The sequence below is a fragment of the Trachurus trachurus genome (genome assembly GCF_905171665.1).
Source record: "Trachurus trachurus genome assembly, chromosome: 21".
NCBI classification, from domain to species: Eukaryota; Metazoa; Chordata; class Actinopteri; order Carangiformes; family Carangidae; genus Trachurus; species Trachurus trachurus.
Genome location: NC_139899.1, coordinates 8960229 through 8978443, shown reverse-complemented (window position 1 = coordinate 8978443; position 18215 = coordinate 8960229). Strand labels below are relative to the sequence as shown.

Here is an 18215-nt window from a genome sequence, read left to right as displayed (position 1 = left end):
AAATAATCTTACTGATTGAGCTGAGCCTCAGTGGGCAAGGCCAGACAAGTTGAGCATGCGAGCGCTGTTGCCAGCTTTAGGACTTGTCGCTAGATTTAGCGACTTCTTACAGACCCTGCAAAATGTATTTCTCAAAAGAGACTGCTTTCAAATGTATCTACTTTTTCAGAAAATGGAAAAAAGGAAATGTGTTGATTCCCAAAGCATTTGGTAATAAATTGGTTTGGCTGTAACAGATGCATATAAATTTGGACTACACGCTGGTGGTGGAAACATGTCCTCTGCACAGGGGATCAGCAGAGAGAGAGCGAGAGTGAAATACATATATGGAACTAAATCAAGGTCAACTGTTTCAATTGACCTGCAGATTTTGCTTAATATAGGCAAACCACGGTAATGAATCCTGCTGTATGTTGATGGAACACAATCAAAATGACGTGATGAATTATATATTTGTGACACTGCATGTCAGTTTAATTCTGTATCATTTCCACTTTGGTGATAGGAGCATCTAATGCCACCAACGTAGGTTAATGGTTTTTCTCATTAGAAAAAAAGCACACCATGCCTGTTTCTCAGCAGAAGCTATTTCAGCAGGAAAAACAAAGGTGTTGGTCAAAGAGGTGATTATTATTCCATGTATTTTACTATATGACAGTGAAATAATATGCAATATATTGGTATCCAGCAGCTAATTGGAATTGTTGGACCGCTACTATTGACTATTTTTGTATTGATTAATCTATCAACATATTTATCAATTAATTGATAAATCCTACCAATTAACTTTCCTTCAGAAAATGTGAATGACACAGTCAATACGTCCACTAAATAACACTTTAAAGGAAGAAGTGAAAGATGATTGAGAGTGAAGGGATTTGAACTGTGATGTGCACATTCTCTCAAAGTCAGACACTAGTCGTTAACGGTAGTTAGTGGAAACAGTTTTTTCTATGTTTTTAACACTGTAAACTTGTTATATGAAGGAACAAGACAGAAGTAGTCTCCCCTGTGTGTGAACATGAATTACGCTGGCTGTTATCCCTTTTAGCTAGACTCAAAAGCAATTGGGACGGAAAACCACAGATGCTATTTCACTAAATGTATTTATAATAGAGCGGAGCAGGGGCAGGTTTATGCTAACTAGGTGTCATCCGGTTTTCTATAGTTTTAGACCCACCCCTTAAGTCCTAAACAAAGGTATGGTGACACATGGTCTTTGAGGCCTAGCTCCACAATTGAATTATGAATGGCAAAAAGGCTTTTTACATGTTTTGAGGGACACTTTCAAGACTTTAATATGTTAAGAAGAAAATTTCTGAACTTGGTTTCCCCGGTCTTTAAGTAATTTTATCTCTATCTCGTCATCCGTACCCTTATTGATCCCATTGCTGGTTCTTTTTTGGGAGGAACGGATTCGAAATAGGATCTGGATTGATTGGTCTGGTTTGCTCAGTTTCCCTTCCAACAATCTCCCACATGTTAAAATTTGTGGTGACCTATAATACAGTAGGTCAGACTTTCATGCTGGCAGCTTTCTTATCAATTTTTTCCACTTGTCTCCCCAGCATGATATTGTGTAGTAGACACATAGACACATTTGTTGCTTGTTGAACACTTAAAGCAGTGTAAGTTCTGTGATAGTTATTGGCAACTCCAGTAATTTTCAGTTATCTTTTCTTTACCTGGTCGCTGTATCTGCTCTGCTGTTCTCTCCAAGTGTGGCAGAAAAGCAGTGTGACCATGAGTGATGAATAGAAAATAAACATAAGGCAGTTTAAAATGTCTGGCCACCACAAATAAATCAATCAGATAGTTTGTTAATTTGACACATTGATGTAATACCATAGTCATAGTCAACATCATTGATTATGGTGAATAATCACATCAGTCCTAGGGAATTGAAATGATCCCAGATGATGATATAGTAATGGCCATTGCTGTGTGTGTGTGTGTGTGTGTCCTTTTTTTTAATCTAATGTTAAAGGTAGCACATTGAAAAAGTAGCAAGTCTATCATCAGAGACCATAATAGTTTTGATTATGTTGCTTTTCTGCAAATTTAATGTCATCATTAGACCAGTCCTTAAGCAGCTTTTAGCTACAGATACTCTCAGAAGGTAGCTAATGGTTACTGTACCTGCAATGTGAATCCTTCATAATCTTCGAGTGGCAGGATGAAAGTATGTGGCTACCTCCAGGTGGAGATTTGATGGTAGGAAGATGAACAAGCTAATTAAGTCCCCTTCATATGGATGGATGCATATTAATAACATAAGATGGTTTTACTTCTCTTATTTGACCCCTTGCCTTTTCATCTAGTCTCAGTTTATTTACAGAGCACACTGCAACGAACGAAAACCAATGTAATAATCAGTGTGTGTTGGTATTTTAATGAATCAGAATGACCAGAAGGTCCTGATGCTGTGTATATAATTTAAAATCAGTAAGTGTTAATGATAAATTGTGACCTTGCCTATCAAGCTTTACAGCAGCTTTAATTCTAAATACTTACAAATCAAAGCTTTCAGGACAAATTACTGTATGACTAGATATGTAGCTTCCTTTTCTGTGCATATGTCTGTTGTACTGACTCTCACTTCAAAACACACCTCTTCAATTTTGCCCACCCTGTTTGATTCCAGTAGTAGCATTCTCCGCAGCCACATTTGTTTTTGCAATCATATTTATTTCATCTCGTTTTGTATAATGCCTTGTTGGATTGCTGTGTGTCACTATTTGTGTCCTTGTGTGTCCTTGAAAGACCCACAATAAATAGAATATCTTATAAAGACAATGATGCTGCATGTGACTCATAAGCATGCCATCTTTTGTTTGTTTGTTTGTTTGTTTGTTTGTTACATTTGACTATGATGATCTTCCCACTGCACACTGCTCCCTTCTGTACATGATTTGATACATTGTTGATCAATTATTAGTCATGGCATTGGGCTAAGACCAAGATGGCACACACACACACACACAAAAAAAAAACTGGTGTTTGTTTCCACTCTCTCCCCGTGACCAGATCCCTTTGAGGCTTTCATCATTTTCTCAATCCGGCATGAGATAAGACGCATAGACCTTCACAAGCGAGACTACAGCCTGTTGGTGCCGGGGCTGAGGAATACCATTGCACTAGACTTCCACTTTAATCAAAGCCTACTTTACTGGACAGACGTGGTGGAGGATAAGATCTACAGGGGAAGGCTCTCTGAGTCTGGTGGTATGAGCACACACACACACACACACACACACACACACACACACACACACACACACACACACACACACACAGCCATATAAATAAACATTTGTTATATTTCTAAAGACTGCTGTGATGTACTGGTTAAAGAGAGTCATGTCTTGCAGGTGATAACACTGTTTTATTCCATTGTCTTTACAAAGCCAGCTCTGATATAGTCAATTGATATTGTCTCTCTGAACATTTATCTGAAGTTCCCTAAAGTTAAAAACAGTACAGGTCCAGAAATCCTCAGCCCTTACAGTCCAATATCCCTCCTTAGTAAAGAGATGAATCAGAACTTCTTTGCTCTGTATTTTTCTGGGTGACATTCACTGAATCCTTGTTCCTTTGTTCCCTTCCCTATGTACAAATTGCCTATTCCACCTTTTGATGAAACAAAAATAAAATTACAAACAGCTGGATTATAAATGTTAAAGGAAAAAAACATTTTATCACTCTCAATAGAACTGAGCAGAATGCAAACTTATATTATATAAAAACAACTTAGAAAGTTTATTCTCCTGCTCACTGCAAGATCACACCAAACTCTCATGAATACAATGTCCTACTGGTCATTTTTGTCTTTGTGGCACCAGTTCAGCCCCAAATTGTCTCTACCTGCCTTTTTTTTTTTTTGGTATCACCTCCACCAAGGTTTCAAGCAAGCCAAGGCGATACCAAAAGGTGACACATGACAAAAGGTGAAATTACTGCAGACTTCTCATGTGTCACCATTGCTATGAAGAAATCCACTATTTTTAACAGCAAAGCCACTGTACAGCTCTCACTGTAGGCTGTTAGTCTGCTAGTTGTTGCTCTATCTATACTGTATGTTTACCATGTCAACCCACAAAATGACACACAATCACCTGAGGTGCTGCGAATGGTCTATGTCCCTCGTCGATGTCCTTCAACTTTTGTGTGTGTTTATAATGACAACTAAATAGCTATATACACTGTTGCTATAGAGGGTATGCATTTTGTGCCTTTCGTTCGGACTGAGTGGCAAAAACAAACCTCCCTCGATGTGGAGTGAAGTATAGTGGTGGACACAGCGAAACCGGGTGAACATGTAAGTATCAAAACAAATCGAGGTCAGAAGGAATCCGTACCAGCTCCCCAAAACCATCTGACATGTTGATTGAATCATTTCAAAATTAATTAATTAATGAAATTAGCCATTAGATAAACAGAAACCAAAACCACTGGGGTCTGTCCTCCCCCTCCGTCATTGAAAACAGATTCTTGAATGTAACTCGGTAAAAGTAAGACGTATCCTCAAGATTTTTTGCAGTTCTGTTAGGTCATGCATACTGCACGTGCTGACAAAGTTAGACATGTCAGACTTGTATGCGCTCGGAGAAAATTGCCCCGTTACTTTCGTTGATTTTAAACTTTGGTGGCTCTGTCACTCGTCTTTTTTCCACTCAGCGAGCGCTCCACAGCGACTTCTGAGTACCGTGATGCCAGTAGATAGTTAGTAAATTAATTTATTGACACATATTACAATAAACAACACAACTCATGAACACACACACACAAAAAGGAAAAGAATAGAAAGAAAGAAGGAATGATACACTTAATATACCCTCCCATCTCCCATCTAGTTTTCCAACGTTGTCAAACAAGCCTGTAACATAATTAAAATCTTTTTATCAGTGTTCGTGAAGAGAGTGCATATCCTCTATTGTAACAAGGCCACGTTGAGGGGGCATTATCTGAAGTGGCCAAATAAGCACCAAAGGTTGACATTATGCTGTACAAAAGACTGTAAACTGTATTAGTTCTAATGATGTTTTTGCTGTTTTAGGGGTGGCAGGGATCGAGGTGGTTGTGCAGCATGGCCTGGCCACCCCGGAGGGCCTGGCTGTGGACTGGATTACAGGGAAACTTTACTGGATTGACAGCAATCTGGACCAGATCGAGGTGGCCAAGCTTAATGGAGATATGCGCACCACACTGATTGCTGGAGGCATGGAGCATCCACGGGCCATTGCTCTCGACCCAGGGCAGGGGTATGTTCTGCACTGACTCCCACACACACACACAGCCCCATGGTAACCTTGCTATCCATCAGGCACCGAGATTATTGGAATAAAGTAAAATTACAACCTCCTTGTGTTCCTCACCTCTGCATCCGCTGTGATGTATGAAGATGTCAGCTGTGTTAAGGTCCATTAAGGCAGCAGATATAGAATACATCAATAACAGTACTGTGCTCTCCATTCCAGTAATGACAACTGATGTGTGTAATACCCCCCCAACCATTTCTTTTGCTTTATATGCTTTACCATCCTTTCACCCTTATTCCTGAGGGGTTTTTTTTCTTTAAAAGCCCCAAATATACTTGTTCTTGTTTGTTCATCATTCCTCTCAGGGCCCAATTTTCACAATCATAGTTGTTTATCCTGCTGAGATGCATGGAGGGAGTATTTGTAGGCTGATTCAAGGTTCTGAAATGGCAGCTTTTACTTGTCTTACAGTCAGCAAGCCAGTCATTAGAGCAGACACAGCACCTGTGTAGCACACTGATTCTACTTCCCTTTCCTTGTTATAACAAATGTTCTGATAAACATTTGAATTTGTTAAAGAAAGTTGTTGTTGTTTGGTCAAGCAGGGGCACAACACAGGGGATAACAGGTCTGACTCTTTACTTCCCACTGATAGTACATGCCTGGAAGAATTTGTTTTACATTGTGTCAATTATTTAGACCTTTGCAATGCAGCTTTTTGAAATGAAAGGGAACTGTCTGGACAGAATACACTCACCTAGGACAAAGAGGAGAATACTCACATCAAACTTCTAACAACAGGGCAAAGCCCTTAGGTAACAGACATGATGGAGATGTTTGTTATGTTATAATGGATTGTTGTTGTTTTTTTTTCTTTTTTGCAATAATATCTGAAATAAAAAAACTGCTTGTTTTGTTATCACCTTATTATAAGAAACATATTTCATTTTAGAAGATAACAAAACATATTACATGTTATCTCTAGGATTAAATTCTCCTCTCTAGAGTAAGACATTTGTAGCCCTTGCGTACATATTGGAGGTGCACTAATCTGTATGTGCCACTTACTATTGATGTTGTTTGTACTTTTGAATCGGTTAATAAGATTTACTGAGCAGTGCATCGTTCATTAGAGACTCGTGGAAAACACATTCCACAGCATTGTAATTGTTAACCATTTTGTTGTCACATTTACTACAGTAGTTGACATACTTAGACTACTTAGATTCAAGTAAGATGTCATGGTTGGGTCTGTGGTGTAGGACTGAGTATTCTAATCCAGGGTCAGGATCATAGTATGGGAATGAGGGCGCTTTGGGTGATAACAAACATTTTAAATCATCTTTGAATACCATAATCACCAGGTGAGGACTCAATCTTCACAACTCAGACATGAAGATCAGAGGCAGGCTTTTCAATGCAAGCCTGGTTGTTAAACAGGACTCAATCATGCAAACAAATCCTGGGGATGACGATATACTAAACTCACCATACACTCACTTAGTCAAAGTCAAAGTCAAAATCTTTATTTGCCATTTGTGCATACACACATAGGAATTTTTGTGCAGTTGTTCCAGGTCAGGTGGAAAAACAAAAGAAACACACAAGGACATACAAGACACAACGGAAAACACTTTTAAAAGGCTCGAGCCTGGGATTAAGAAAAGGACAAGGACATAAAATTTCTAAAAAGGCCAGAGATCTCTATCTGTAAATAAATAAATGTAAGATTATGTAAAAAGTGCCAAGTGCTACTGAGGTAGGTGCGTGTTGTATTGCCATGTGCCCGGGTTATTTTGTGTTTGCTAGAAGTCTGACTGTAGCCAGGTAGAAACTATTGAAAAAGCGTGATCTGTGTGTTGTGTGTCTTTGATGATCCTCTTAAACACTGTGGTGGAAATTTAGTGACACACTATGGCTGAAATCCACTGAACAAAGATGAACATGCACAGGAGACAGGGAGTATGGTCACTACTATGGGGAGAGCACTATGAGACACAAGTGCAGCACTTTAGGAGTGTAGTCAACAATTGATGGCAGGAAATGTAAATCTAAAACAAGAGGAAAAGTTAGAAACACCAAAATAAAATAGTAAGTTAAAATCAGACATAAGGAAAACAGGAAACACAACTGGAAGAGTCTCTCAGATGAGAGACGAAAACATCTGCAAGAACATCAAGCAAGTCCAGTTGCATTCACATTTTACTGGATAAGAGTCGTCATAGTCATGGGTAAAAATGAGCTGCATGTGGGCGGGCATGAAATAAACATGAGAATAAAATAAACCAGGAAACAGATATGAAAATGAAGGTATAGTTAGCTGCCATGATTTTAATACCTCCGCTCTGGCAACTGCCATGACTGGAGGCGTCATGTTTTTGTATCGTCTGTCTGTACTTACCCCACTTTGCCTGTCCCATTCTCATGTAGACGATATCTAAGAAACACCTTGAGGGGAATTCCTTGAAATCTAGTATGAACATTCACTAAGAGTCAAGTTTGAACTTGCTAGGGTGTGATGGTTAAATGTTAAGGTCAATGTGACCTCAGAAAACAAATAACTGAGAAGCCTGTATGTGTTTCATTTTTCGGGGCAGAGGGTCCGAGGTTGTGAGTGCAGAGCTGGACCAGGGCAGGGCTTTGGAAGCAATTTGAGTTTAATGTCATGCACAACACTACCAGGGCATGCGAAAAGAATGGGCTAGGAATTGAGACTACTGTGAGAATGGTCGTCACCTGTTGTTCTCCTGAATATTGATGCATTACCCACTCACCCGCTCAAGGCACGGGTTAAACAAATGTGCATCAAAAGCACTGGCTCTGAGTTTTGAGGCAGACAGATGAAATGGACATGATTGACATCTGTCAGTATTTGAAAACCCAATGGATCAGTAATAATATGCTGTACAAACCACCATGAAGGCAGCTCTGATTTGTAGTTGTGATCCTATTTTTTTCCGAGGCAGTTTTTACCTTTTATTTTGACAGCCACAGCGAGAGAGAGAGAGACTGGTGAGCTACAGTAGGGAAAGAGAAAGAGGGGATGACATGCAGCATAGGGCCACAGGTCGAACTGGAACCTGCAGCCAGCACAAAGCCCACATGGTGTAATCTCTCTCAGGCAAGCCACCAGGAAGCCCCATTAGAGAGTTTTTTTTTTGAGGTTTTAAAAAAAATAGGTGGTTGTTACTCTGCTTTTTACAGTTTTACAGACAAGAAATAATGATTAAGTTTTATACTTTTTGGTCTCTTATGTCCACATACTTCACTCAGGGTACCTTTTTGTAATAATGAAAATAAAGAAAATCCAAAAATGAACAGTCGGAAAGCTTTTTGAGTTATATCTTTTTCTTTTTTTTTGTTTGACTATTCAATATTGCTTTGATATATCATGCAGGTAAAAACTGTTGCCTAGCACCAGCTGCTTTGAGAGAAATGAGTTCTGAAGAAGATTTTAAATATTAAGGGACATTTGAGCGAAGTATAGGGTAAAAGCACTCACCCACCACTGCAGAGCCGGAGGTTCATTTCCCAGCAGGTACTGTATGCCTCTGTCTTGGCCATTCACCCCATCAAACACAACTGTCAGTGTTTGCCAGAGCGAACAGGTGGTGAAGCTGCTGAAGGATCATTTCCATGCCACTGTACTGTGACTTTACTGGTTGGTTAAGGAACCCTGGTAGAGAAGGATGGGATCTGGGCAGAATGCCATGATCCTTTAGACATCCGGAGGTAGTGTTACATTAGTTAACATTCAATCAAACTGCCCTGCACATTAAAAAAGAAAAAAAAAGAAAGAAGTGAGGTATTGATTTTGGTATGAATAATGGATATTAAATGGAATAAAGTTGGCAATCCTGCAACTTCCAGTCTTTGTCCGTGGATATCAGGCCTGAACATTACACTGTGCATCCATGTAATGTGTGTAGTTGAATGGGTTGTGCTGCTCTTCTTTTCTATTGTACAGGCCAAAGCCTGTTCTTGCCCAGTGAAACAACAGGCTAAAAGAAGAAGTTTGAAAACGAGTCCAAGCTTCCACCTAATGTGAGAGCCTGACCTTGCGTGCAGCCAGTGTGATGTTCCTGTCTGTCCCTGGAGTGTGGTTTGTTTCCCTGGTAGCCGCAGGACTGGAATCTGTATCACACATATGACATCCTTGTGCAAAGCTGGTGGTGATGGAAGCTATCTGGCTGCTCTGCTCCTCTCTTGATATAGGCAGATAACAGTCGCTTTTATCATATGGGTATAAGACACAGATGGTTTAAATGAAAAAAAAAGAAGAAAAAAAAAACACGCTTGCGGGATCTTCTTGCCACAACTCCACATTTCAACAGCTGCTCTTCCGATGTCTCTCAGCAACTAATCATGAGTCATGCCTGTCCCCCATGTGTGACTTCAGCTCTGACCTTCTAGTCTCTTCCTACGCCCATACAAAGTGTACTGCTGTACACTCACAGGGTAATTTTTGGTAGTGCTTTTCACACACATTTCTTAAATATACAAATTACATAATTTAAACAAGTCAACTTTTATGAGACACTAATAACAAATAGTCCTTGGGCCAGATCAGATACCGGTATCACTTGAGTGGGCAAAACCTTACCTATACTAAATTGTTTTTAGGGTCAATATAAGTAAATTAAAATATAATAGCCTTTTCATAGGAGCAGCTTTTTATATTTTTTTTGCATTTTGTTATTTTCCCCTATAGGCAGATTAATTCCAAAAAAGAACACAGACGGCCAAATAACACATTAAAAGTCATTTATCACTCTTTTTGGAGATCACACATCATAGTTTTTTCATGGTCCTTCGGAGCAAACACCCTGGAAAATGGACCTGAACGTGTAAACGGGGCAAATACACATGAAATCGGATATTGTCAGATCAGATTCAGGCCCCCGTTATATGTGGAAGGCTGTCTTTACAGTACAGGCCTTGATGCCCAATTCCAATTTGTTGCCTTAATCCGATTTTTTGGACTGTCTATTTACATTTTCTATCAGAAGTGACCCATATCTGATATCTGCCTTTACACCTGCTTTGTTTGTGTGAAACAACCGGCTGGAAATAAACTAGTTATTTCTTTTTTTTTAAGACGTTAAGGAGTTTGTCACGTTATGATTCCATAATCATTTTAAACAAAGGTGAGTCTGGTGCTCAGAGTTTATATCCAGCCCGTCACTGTTTACAAAGTGAACCCCTAGTCTGTCCTTAGCCTACTAAATAAAGTGAGTGAAATGGCTGCGTGGAGCGGAGCTGTTGTGAGGTGAGCAGTTGACGGTGACAGTTGTGCCACCGTTCAATCCTCCGTCACTCAAGTGAGGACGGGACAAAGCCTCTTGGACACATTTGTGTACATTGTTTGATTTTCCTGTCTTGATTTCTAATGGGCTCGACTCAGTTTTTTGCCGGCAGGAAAACAAAATCTGGTGTTTGTCTCGTGCGCTCTCTTTTTTCACACTCCCTCGCTTGCCCTTGTATCGATCTGCATAGACTTGACAAAAACAGACACGTGGACACCATGAAATTGAAACACTATAATTCCTGTGACAACTGGCCAAGGTAGTCCCGGTCAGCCCCACGTGTCAATCACAGGCTACAGAGGTAGGCCTATCTGATTAATTTCCACATATAACGGGGGGCTGAATCTGATCTGACAATTTCCGATTCCATGCGTATTTGCCCCGTTTACACGTTCATGTTACAGATCCGATCTGAGCCACTTGAGAGGAAAAAATCGGAATTGGGCCACTTGAACCGTGCAGTGTAAAGACAGCCGAAATAAATCAGATACAAATCGGATATCTGCCAATACGTCTGCAGTCTAAACAGACAGATCGGATCTTTCCTGGCAATGCATGTCATACGTCATCAATAATAATATTAATTCCCGTGCCCACACGTTTTGCTGAACCTATTGACACGTGCGGTCAGTGTCAATAACACCTAGGCGAGTTGTCACAGGAATTATAGTGTTTCATTTTCATGGTGTCCACGCATCTGTTTTTGTCAAGTCTATGCAGATCGATACGAGGGCAAGCGAGGGAGTGTGAAAAACGAGAGCGCACGAGACAAACACCAGATTTCGTTTGAGAAAAGGCCCAAAGTTATTAAAGTGTGACTATCTAACAAGGACAAAATTTGATACCTTTGGTACCTATGCTATCTTAGATGATGGTGATACCAATATGTGAAATTTTGGGTCTTGGCCCAAGGACTAAAACTACTTGGCCGTCACTGAAATACTGTAAGTAGTTGTTGTTTTTTCCCTGACAAACCACTGCAGTGCTGGAAACACGGACGGAAGGTTTTACTTTAACTTTTCACAAAATATGGCAGTATGTTTTTAGATGAAACAGATGGATGTCAAATAAAAAGAAAAAAACAACATAATGTGTCTTGCTACTGTAAAGTTTTGGGCCACCACATGCTGCCAGAACAGCTTCACTGCTCCTTTGCAGCGATGCTACAAGTCTCTCGACTCTGCTGGAGCATGAACACCATTTTGCCAAAAGATGTTCCTTCATTTGGTATTTTGATGATGGTAGTCCAATAATTCGCATTGGTGTTCAGTCAGATTCAGATTTCGGTGACTATGAAAGCAACAGCATATGACTCTTACAATTTTCATCCTCATCAAACCGTTCAGTGACTTTTTTTACAGGAAGAGTGCGAGGGAGACAGAAAATTTGAAAAGCGAGAGAGGAGATGGCATGCAGCAAAGGGTCCAGGCTGGATTTGAATCAAGGCTGCTGTGTAGGAACTAAGGCTTAGTAGTATGTGCTTTACCACATGAGCCATCAGGGTGCACTAATGATTTTACTTTTGAAGCAAGTTCCTAAATCATTTTATTTATTGTTTGTAATGAACAACCTCCTTGATGTTCAGGTAACAAGACCAGACCAGATATTTATCTTTAGCAGTTATGGAAATATTAACAAACGCAAGAATTGCAGAGTCATATAAACAGTGACAAATCTAAGAAATGATTTAGCAATGCACACATCCAATCAGTAAAAGAACAATGCAGCATTGACACTGCAGCAGTTCAGGACAAAATATTCTCTTGTGTGGAAAGGAGTAGATGAGAGAGCCGTTTGAAGGCAGCGGGCTTTGAGATGCTATACATGCCTGTCCTTGATTATATCTACCAGCAGTGATATAGAACTTGTTTGCTGATTTAATCCCATTTTAAATGTTAATGTTCAATTTTTCTGCATGTACTTTCATATCTGTTGAAAGTTAGGTCTTAGAGGTTAAACAGTAGTCAAGGCTTGGCAGCTACCTCCTGCTACCAGAGGAGAAGCCTGCAGAATCTCCAATATGGCTCTCCGGAGCCTCAGATGCGCCTGTCTTGTATTCTGCTCAGAGATTTCCTACAATTGATTAACTGTACCATGTGGTGCGCCTCTGTGGAAGCATATGCATTCATTATGTTACCCCAATCATCCATTTTTATGGCTTTTCTTTTAATTTGTCACATCTGAATATGGCCGTGCAAATTATACAAAATGCTGAATTGATTTTTTTTTTTTTTTTTTTTCTTGCTGTTGGTGTGTTGCAAGTATATCACATTAGGTGCTTGGATTAATGCCTCTGAGAAGTAGCCAGTGGTTGTATATTGTGTCCAGTATATTTCAGATTAAAGCAAAACCCAGACATTCCTAAAATCAATTTAACAGTCTTAAAAAATGAGTAATCTGCTCATGCACTCTCTCCTATAGTACTCTTTCACATTTGGGAGGATGACTACATTTCGTGGCTCTGCAGAGTAGGATTAATGAGTGCTTTTGGTGCCTAAAGACGCATTTCCATTCCAGGGCAATAATTCTAATCTAATTACTTGAATCCACTCAAAGGAGTGGGTCATTGATCAGGGAGGCCTTATCAAGTGAATACGGCTATTGATCTGGACAAGGATATTTCTTCCTAACACTGTTTCGTTGTCGTCAGTGTGTGATTTAAGCTCAAACATCCATTTTCTCCCGTATTGTAGCTGACTTTGTGGACCAAGTCAGGACAGAAGTGATGTGTGATGGGGTTACGAGTAGGACTGAGGATACTGTCGATGGTCACATCAATGACAGTGTTCATTTTCAGGCCTCATTGAGCTGTGAAAAGTCATAATAAAACAGATGGCTTCCCATTCCAAGGCCTGTCACAGATGTTGGGGGTTGCACTGGATCGCTGGTGCTGTACTTGGACACTCTTCAGCGTCACCATCTGTGTTAACACATACAGTCACGAGAGCATTAGATATGTAATGACTTTGGTTGCAGTATAACACTGAAGTAACTGCTTACACTTTATAATTAGATCAAACAAGCATTTCCATAAAGGTTCTGTTTATTGTTGTTATTCTTTGTAACAAAAGTCAGATAATAATCAATAGTAATTGTCCCTATGGATTTGTGCTCTAAGGATCATCTTCTGGACCGACTGGGATGCTACTTTCCCCCGGATTGAGGCTGCATCAATGAGTGGAGGAGGTCGACACATTGTGTTTAAGGATATGGAAATTGGCGCCTGGCCTAATGGACTGACTCTGGATCATTTGGAAAAGAGGATCGTCTGGACAGATGCACGGTACAACACTATAGTCATTTTATGGTGTATGCAGAACCATTCATACCTTTTATGACTCTGAACACGTGGCAGTATACACTGCAAAGGATCCACCATTCCCTGAGAGAAAGTGTTACTTTGAATCTCCAATCTAGCCGCCAGTGGACAGTTAATAATTGAGGGAATGTAATATTTAGAGATCTTTGTCCAATGGCCATATTTGGTTTTAAGTGGGTTTTAAACAATTTAACAGTTTCATCAGTGGACTGGGTGGGTTACACTTTGATCTGCATGCCTCTACTGTTCCCTTTCAATGCATTTGAAGAGCAGTTTAAACTTTGATACGGCCCTTTGTGTTGATCTCTTTTGAACAGCTCCGATGCCATTTTCTCTGCACTCTATGATGGTAGTGGGGTCATTGAGATCCTCAGGGGCCATGAATACCTGTCCCATCCTTTTGCCGTGTCTCTGTATGGAGGCAATGTGTACTGGACGGACTGGAGAACGAACACTTTAGCGAGAGCCAATAAGTGGACTGGGCAAAATGTCACAGTCATCCAGAAGACAAGTGCTCAGCCTTTTGACTTGCAGATCTTCCACCCCAGCAGGCAGCCGCAAGGTGAGAACGTTTCTTTTTCTGCCTTTGCTGGTTCGAGGTGTGACACTCATAGAAAAGAGACAATTCACTATGTTAGTTGGACTGACTTCTGTGTATAATATTTCAGTTTTAGCTTACAGTAGGTAGCACACTCCCTGTGTTGCCTCTTTTTGCATGGCACCTAGTTGTAACCATCCATTGTTTGAAAGCAAAAAGTCCTTACAAACTTTTTGTAATGAAATACATAAGAGAAATGTGACACAAAAGCCCCTCTCTTATGTTTGTGCTCCTGCAACTTTGGTTCCGCAGCACTTTGATTAATTCTGACCTTCAAACTCTAAAGAATTTCCATTGAAAACGGAGCAGAATGAGAAGTGCTAGAGGTTTGTGAAGAGTAATCATCTTCTTTTTTTTTTTTAGGAATTTCAGTTTTAGTGGTTGCCTGTTAAGAGTTTAAAGGTTCAAACTCATCACATCTTATATTATCCTTGGTACTGTAGGTAAACAAGAAGCACTCATATATAATTTCAACATAATCCTCTTGTACAACTAGTTATTGACTGAGGATATATTATCTTTTAAAACAGAATCCATTCTCATGTACTGACAGGAGAAAAAGCACAATGTAATTAATTTCAGCTTCTGCCTCTGCCTTCATTTGGCCTGTCAATCAACAAGCATCCGTCTAAATAAAAAAGGTACTCATGCAGATAATTAGCTAGCTTGAGTTAATGGTAGCCTACCTCAAATTTTTTCCATCCAAATTATTGTAATTGGCTCATACTTCTATATGAAAAAGGTTTTTTTTTTTTTTTTTTTTTTTACTGAATGTGAATAAAGAGGGATGCATAATGAGAAATACATCCACCAATGAATAATTGTGCCACATCCAATAATCAAATCAGTTAGTAATATGAAGAGTGTGTTTTGATGACAGGAAATACGTGAAATAGTTCTGAGACTTCATTAATATTCTCAGCAATTTCTTTTTCAGTGAACGCTTCTGAATCTGTTAGTGTCACAGTCGAATAGGTAATCAATTTTCAGAGCAGCCAAGTAATCCAAGATTCTGACCACAAAAATTACACTGCTGATGTGCTGTCTGACAGGAGGCCTACACATGTAAGCCAATTTTTATTTGATATGCAGATTAGTTTTTAAGATTTAGTGGCATCTTAAAATTAATGGCATGAAATCTGTTTTCAGTTCACTTTATCATGCTTTTTTCTGTAAATAGGTTGTTTTGAAATAGATTTTTGCCTGATTTGTAAAGCACATCTACCAAAATGAGACACTGGATTATGGATCCTTTTGGCCATGTGTGCCAAGAGCAACTGACTGATGGATCCGGCTCTGCCACAACTGCCTTTTTCTGCATTGCCAAGTTTGAAATGCATTCCCCTTGGCTTTCTTCGTATGTGAGCCACCATCCTAAAATGGGCATTATTACGGTGGTAATCGGGTTTACATCTATTTAGCGATTCCACTGCTTCTCCACTGTACCACAAGTTAATTTACTTGTTTCCTTCCTGTATCTGCATTCTCATGACTGTTCACCACAGATAAGTGTGATCAAAATGGGACTGCTCTTCCAAAGATGACAGTAAGCGTGTCTAATCCGATTTAAAAGAGCTCAACGGCGAAGGGGGGTGGCAGGGTTGGTGGTGGGGGCTAGCATTTACATCAGGCTATTATCCACTGTAGCTGGAACCAAAGCTTCCAAGCTGTGATGCTCCACCAGACCCTAAACATCTGGACCAGAGAAAAAGAATGGGACACATGTGCGGAGGATGGGCAAAGTGAACAGTGATAATATGCCTCTTTTCTCATGAGCTATTCAGCAGGTAAAGCTGCTACATACAGTAGCACGGTCTACACAGCACTGTGGAGTCTTAAGCAGAAGTACCAGTACTCATACATTACTAAAGTATTTGTCCTTATGTGTCCTGTTCCCTTAAATTAATGAGGAAAGAAAAAAATAGATGGGCTTAACATGATTCCTTTTTTTATTGGCATAACTTTAATGATCAGTGTGCAAAACTTTCTGCAATTAAAATCATATTTGTGCCATTTGGAACTTATACATATTTCCAGGCAAACAAACTGCACTGCCATTACTTGAACTCAATTATCAGGACAAATGTAACAGGCTTGGGAACAAATCAGCACAACAAATATAGGTCCCTCAGTGGAAGGAATCACATATTAAATTGTACCGTCACCAAACCAGGCCCTCTCCGAGTATGACTTTTGGATTAAAAATAAGCATTTCTCCTTATTTTTAGAGAGTACCAGTATTTTTTTCACTATTTGCTACAAATAAATCTGACAGTTTAGAGCAAACAAACACCATGGCTCCGCTGTTGCTGCCTGTCATCCCTCAAGAGCGCGATTCAGGTGAATGCATCGCTGTTGTGATGTCTTCCTATTAGCATACAGAGTCAGCTGGGTGCTGTTTCCAGCTTACGTAGACGGAGGTACATTTTTGTCTTAACTTAAATAAGCCACATTTGTGATGCAATGTGACTCTCCAATGTGTTAGTGAACGAGCCCAGGAAAATGAACTTTGAATGAGCTTGTTTGACATGAATCATCCAGAGTAGATGGAGGAATGAATGTGTTTGATGCATGAAATGTGATTGCAGCATAATGGAAAATAACTGAACTATGGCTGACTTGCTTTAGTTTTGCTGAGATGATTTATTGGATAGGTAAGAAATTCATGAAACCTGACTACTTCAAATGTGCAGCTCCTTTGATATTACTGTACAGCGGGAAAAAGCTCTTGAAATTTAACTTGCTCTGTACGTCTGGTAGAAAATGTTGTAACATTAGAGTTTTAACGGATATTCTGCAATCTTGGCACATCACAGTATCTGTCATCTCAATTTTAATTCCTGTGAGGTAGCAAAAAGAAAATAGTTTTATAATTTCTAATTTACTTTTATGTTTCTAAACCTCTTCAGACCCATTTGAGTAGGTGACCAGCCTAAAAGTCATGTATGGGCAGACGACAAGTAAAGATCAGTCGAATTCAGCATTACTTTAATACCCTTTTTTTCCTTGGCATTCACGGTGTACTTTAATATTATACGTACTGTGCCATTTTTCCTTTTCTTTTTAGTTCTGTGAGCCTGTTATAAAATGATTACCAGTTTTTTTTGAGAGATCAATTACATGTTACATGTTACATGTTAAAAGTGCATGTTATGCCAGCCTATTATAGTGGGTTGCACTAACCGTGATGTTAATGCAGAAGATGAACAATCCTTTAAAATTTAAATCATGGATGTATTTGATTAGAAATAAAATGTCCAGGCTGTGCAGATACCATGACTACACGCCTGACTAGGTCCTCACACATGGTTTGAGTGTTAACGACATCAACTGCCAGACCACTCTCACTGTACCTCGTTTCTGACACGAACGACTGAAACTTCAAATCAGAATCTACTGTGAAAACCAGTGCAGCTGATATTGATGTGCTAGTAAAAACATTTAATTTCCTCTGTGCCTCCATCCGTTGCCAGATAACTTTGCCCCCAGATTTAGAAATAATAGGGGTCTCTCACCTTCACCAGTCAAGGAATCTTCAATCTTGACAGACAGTTCAGGGCCCACCACACTCCAAGTGCAGTATCAGCAGATGAAGATTCTCTTGACATCTTATACTAAGCTTGAGACTGCAAGGTCAAAATATATTTCAAATTTAATTACTTATAATATTTGTCCCAGAATGCATCTTAATATTATTGATTGCATTTAAAACATGCTCTTATCAGTTTTTCCTT

General features: G+C 39.6%; 1 protein-coding gene across 1 annotated transcript in view; it reads left to right on the top strand.

Moving 5' to 3' along the window:
- Window positions 1-18215, top strand: part of lrp1bb (low density lipoprotein receptor-related protein 1Bb) — a gene marked incomplete at both ends in the record, with an annotated part of 274243 nt that overhangs the window by 161727 nt on the left and 94301 nt on the right. Inside the window, 4 exons of the mRNA XM_083996665.1 lie at window positions 3028-3225; window positions 5057-5261; window positions 13683-13847; window positions 14201-14445. Coding sequence (XP_083852791.1) covers window positions 3028-3225; window positions 5057-5261; window positions 13683-13847; window positions 14201-14445 — 813 coding nt within the window. The remainder of the gene's footprint in view (window positions 1-3027; window positions 3226-5056; window positions 5262-13682; window positions 13848-14200; window positions 14446-18215) is intronic.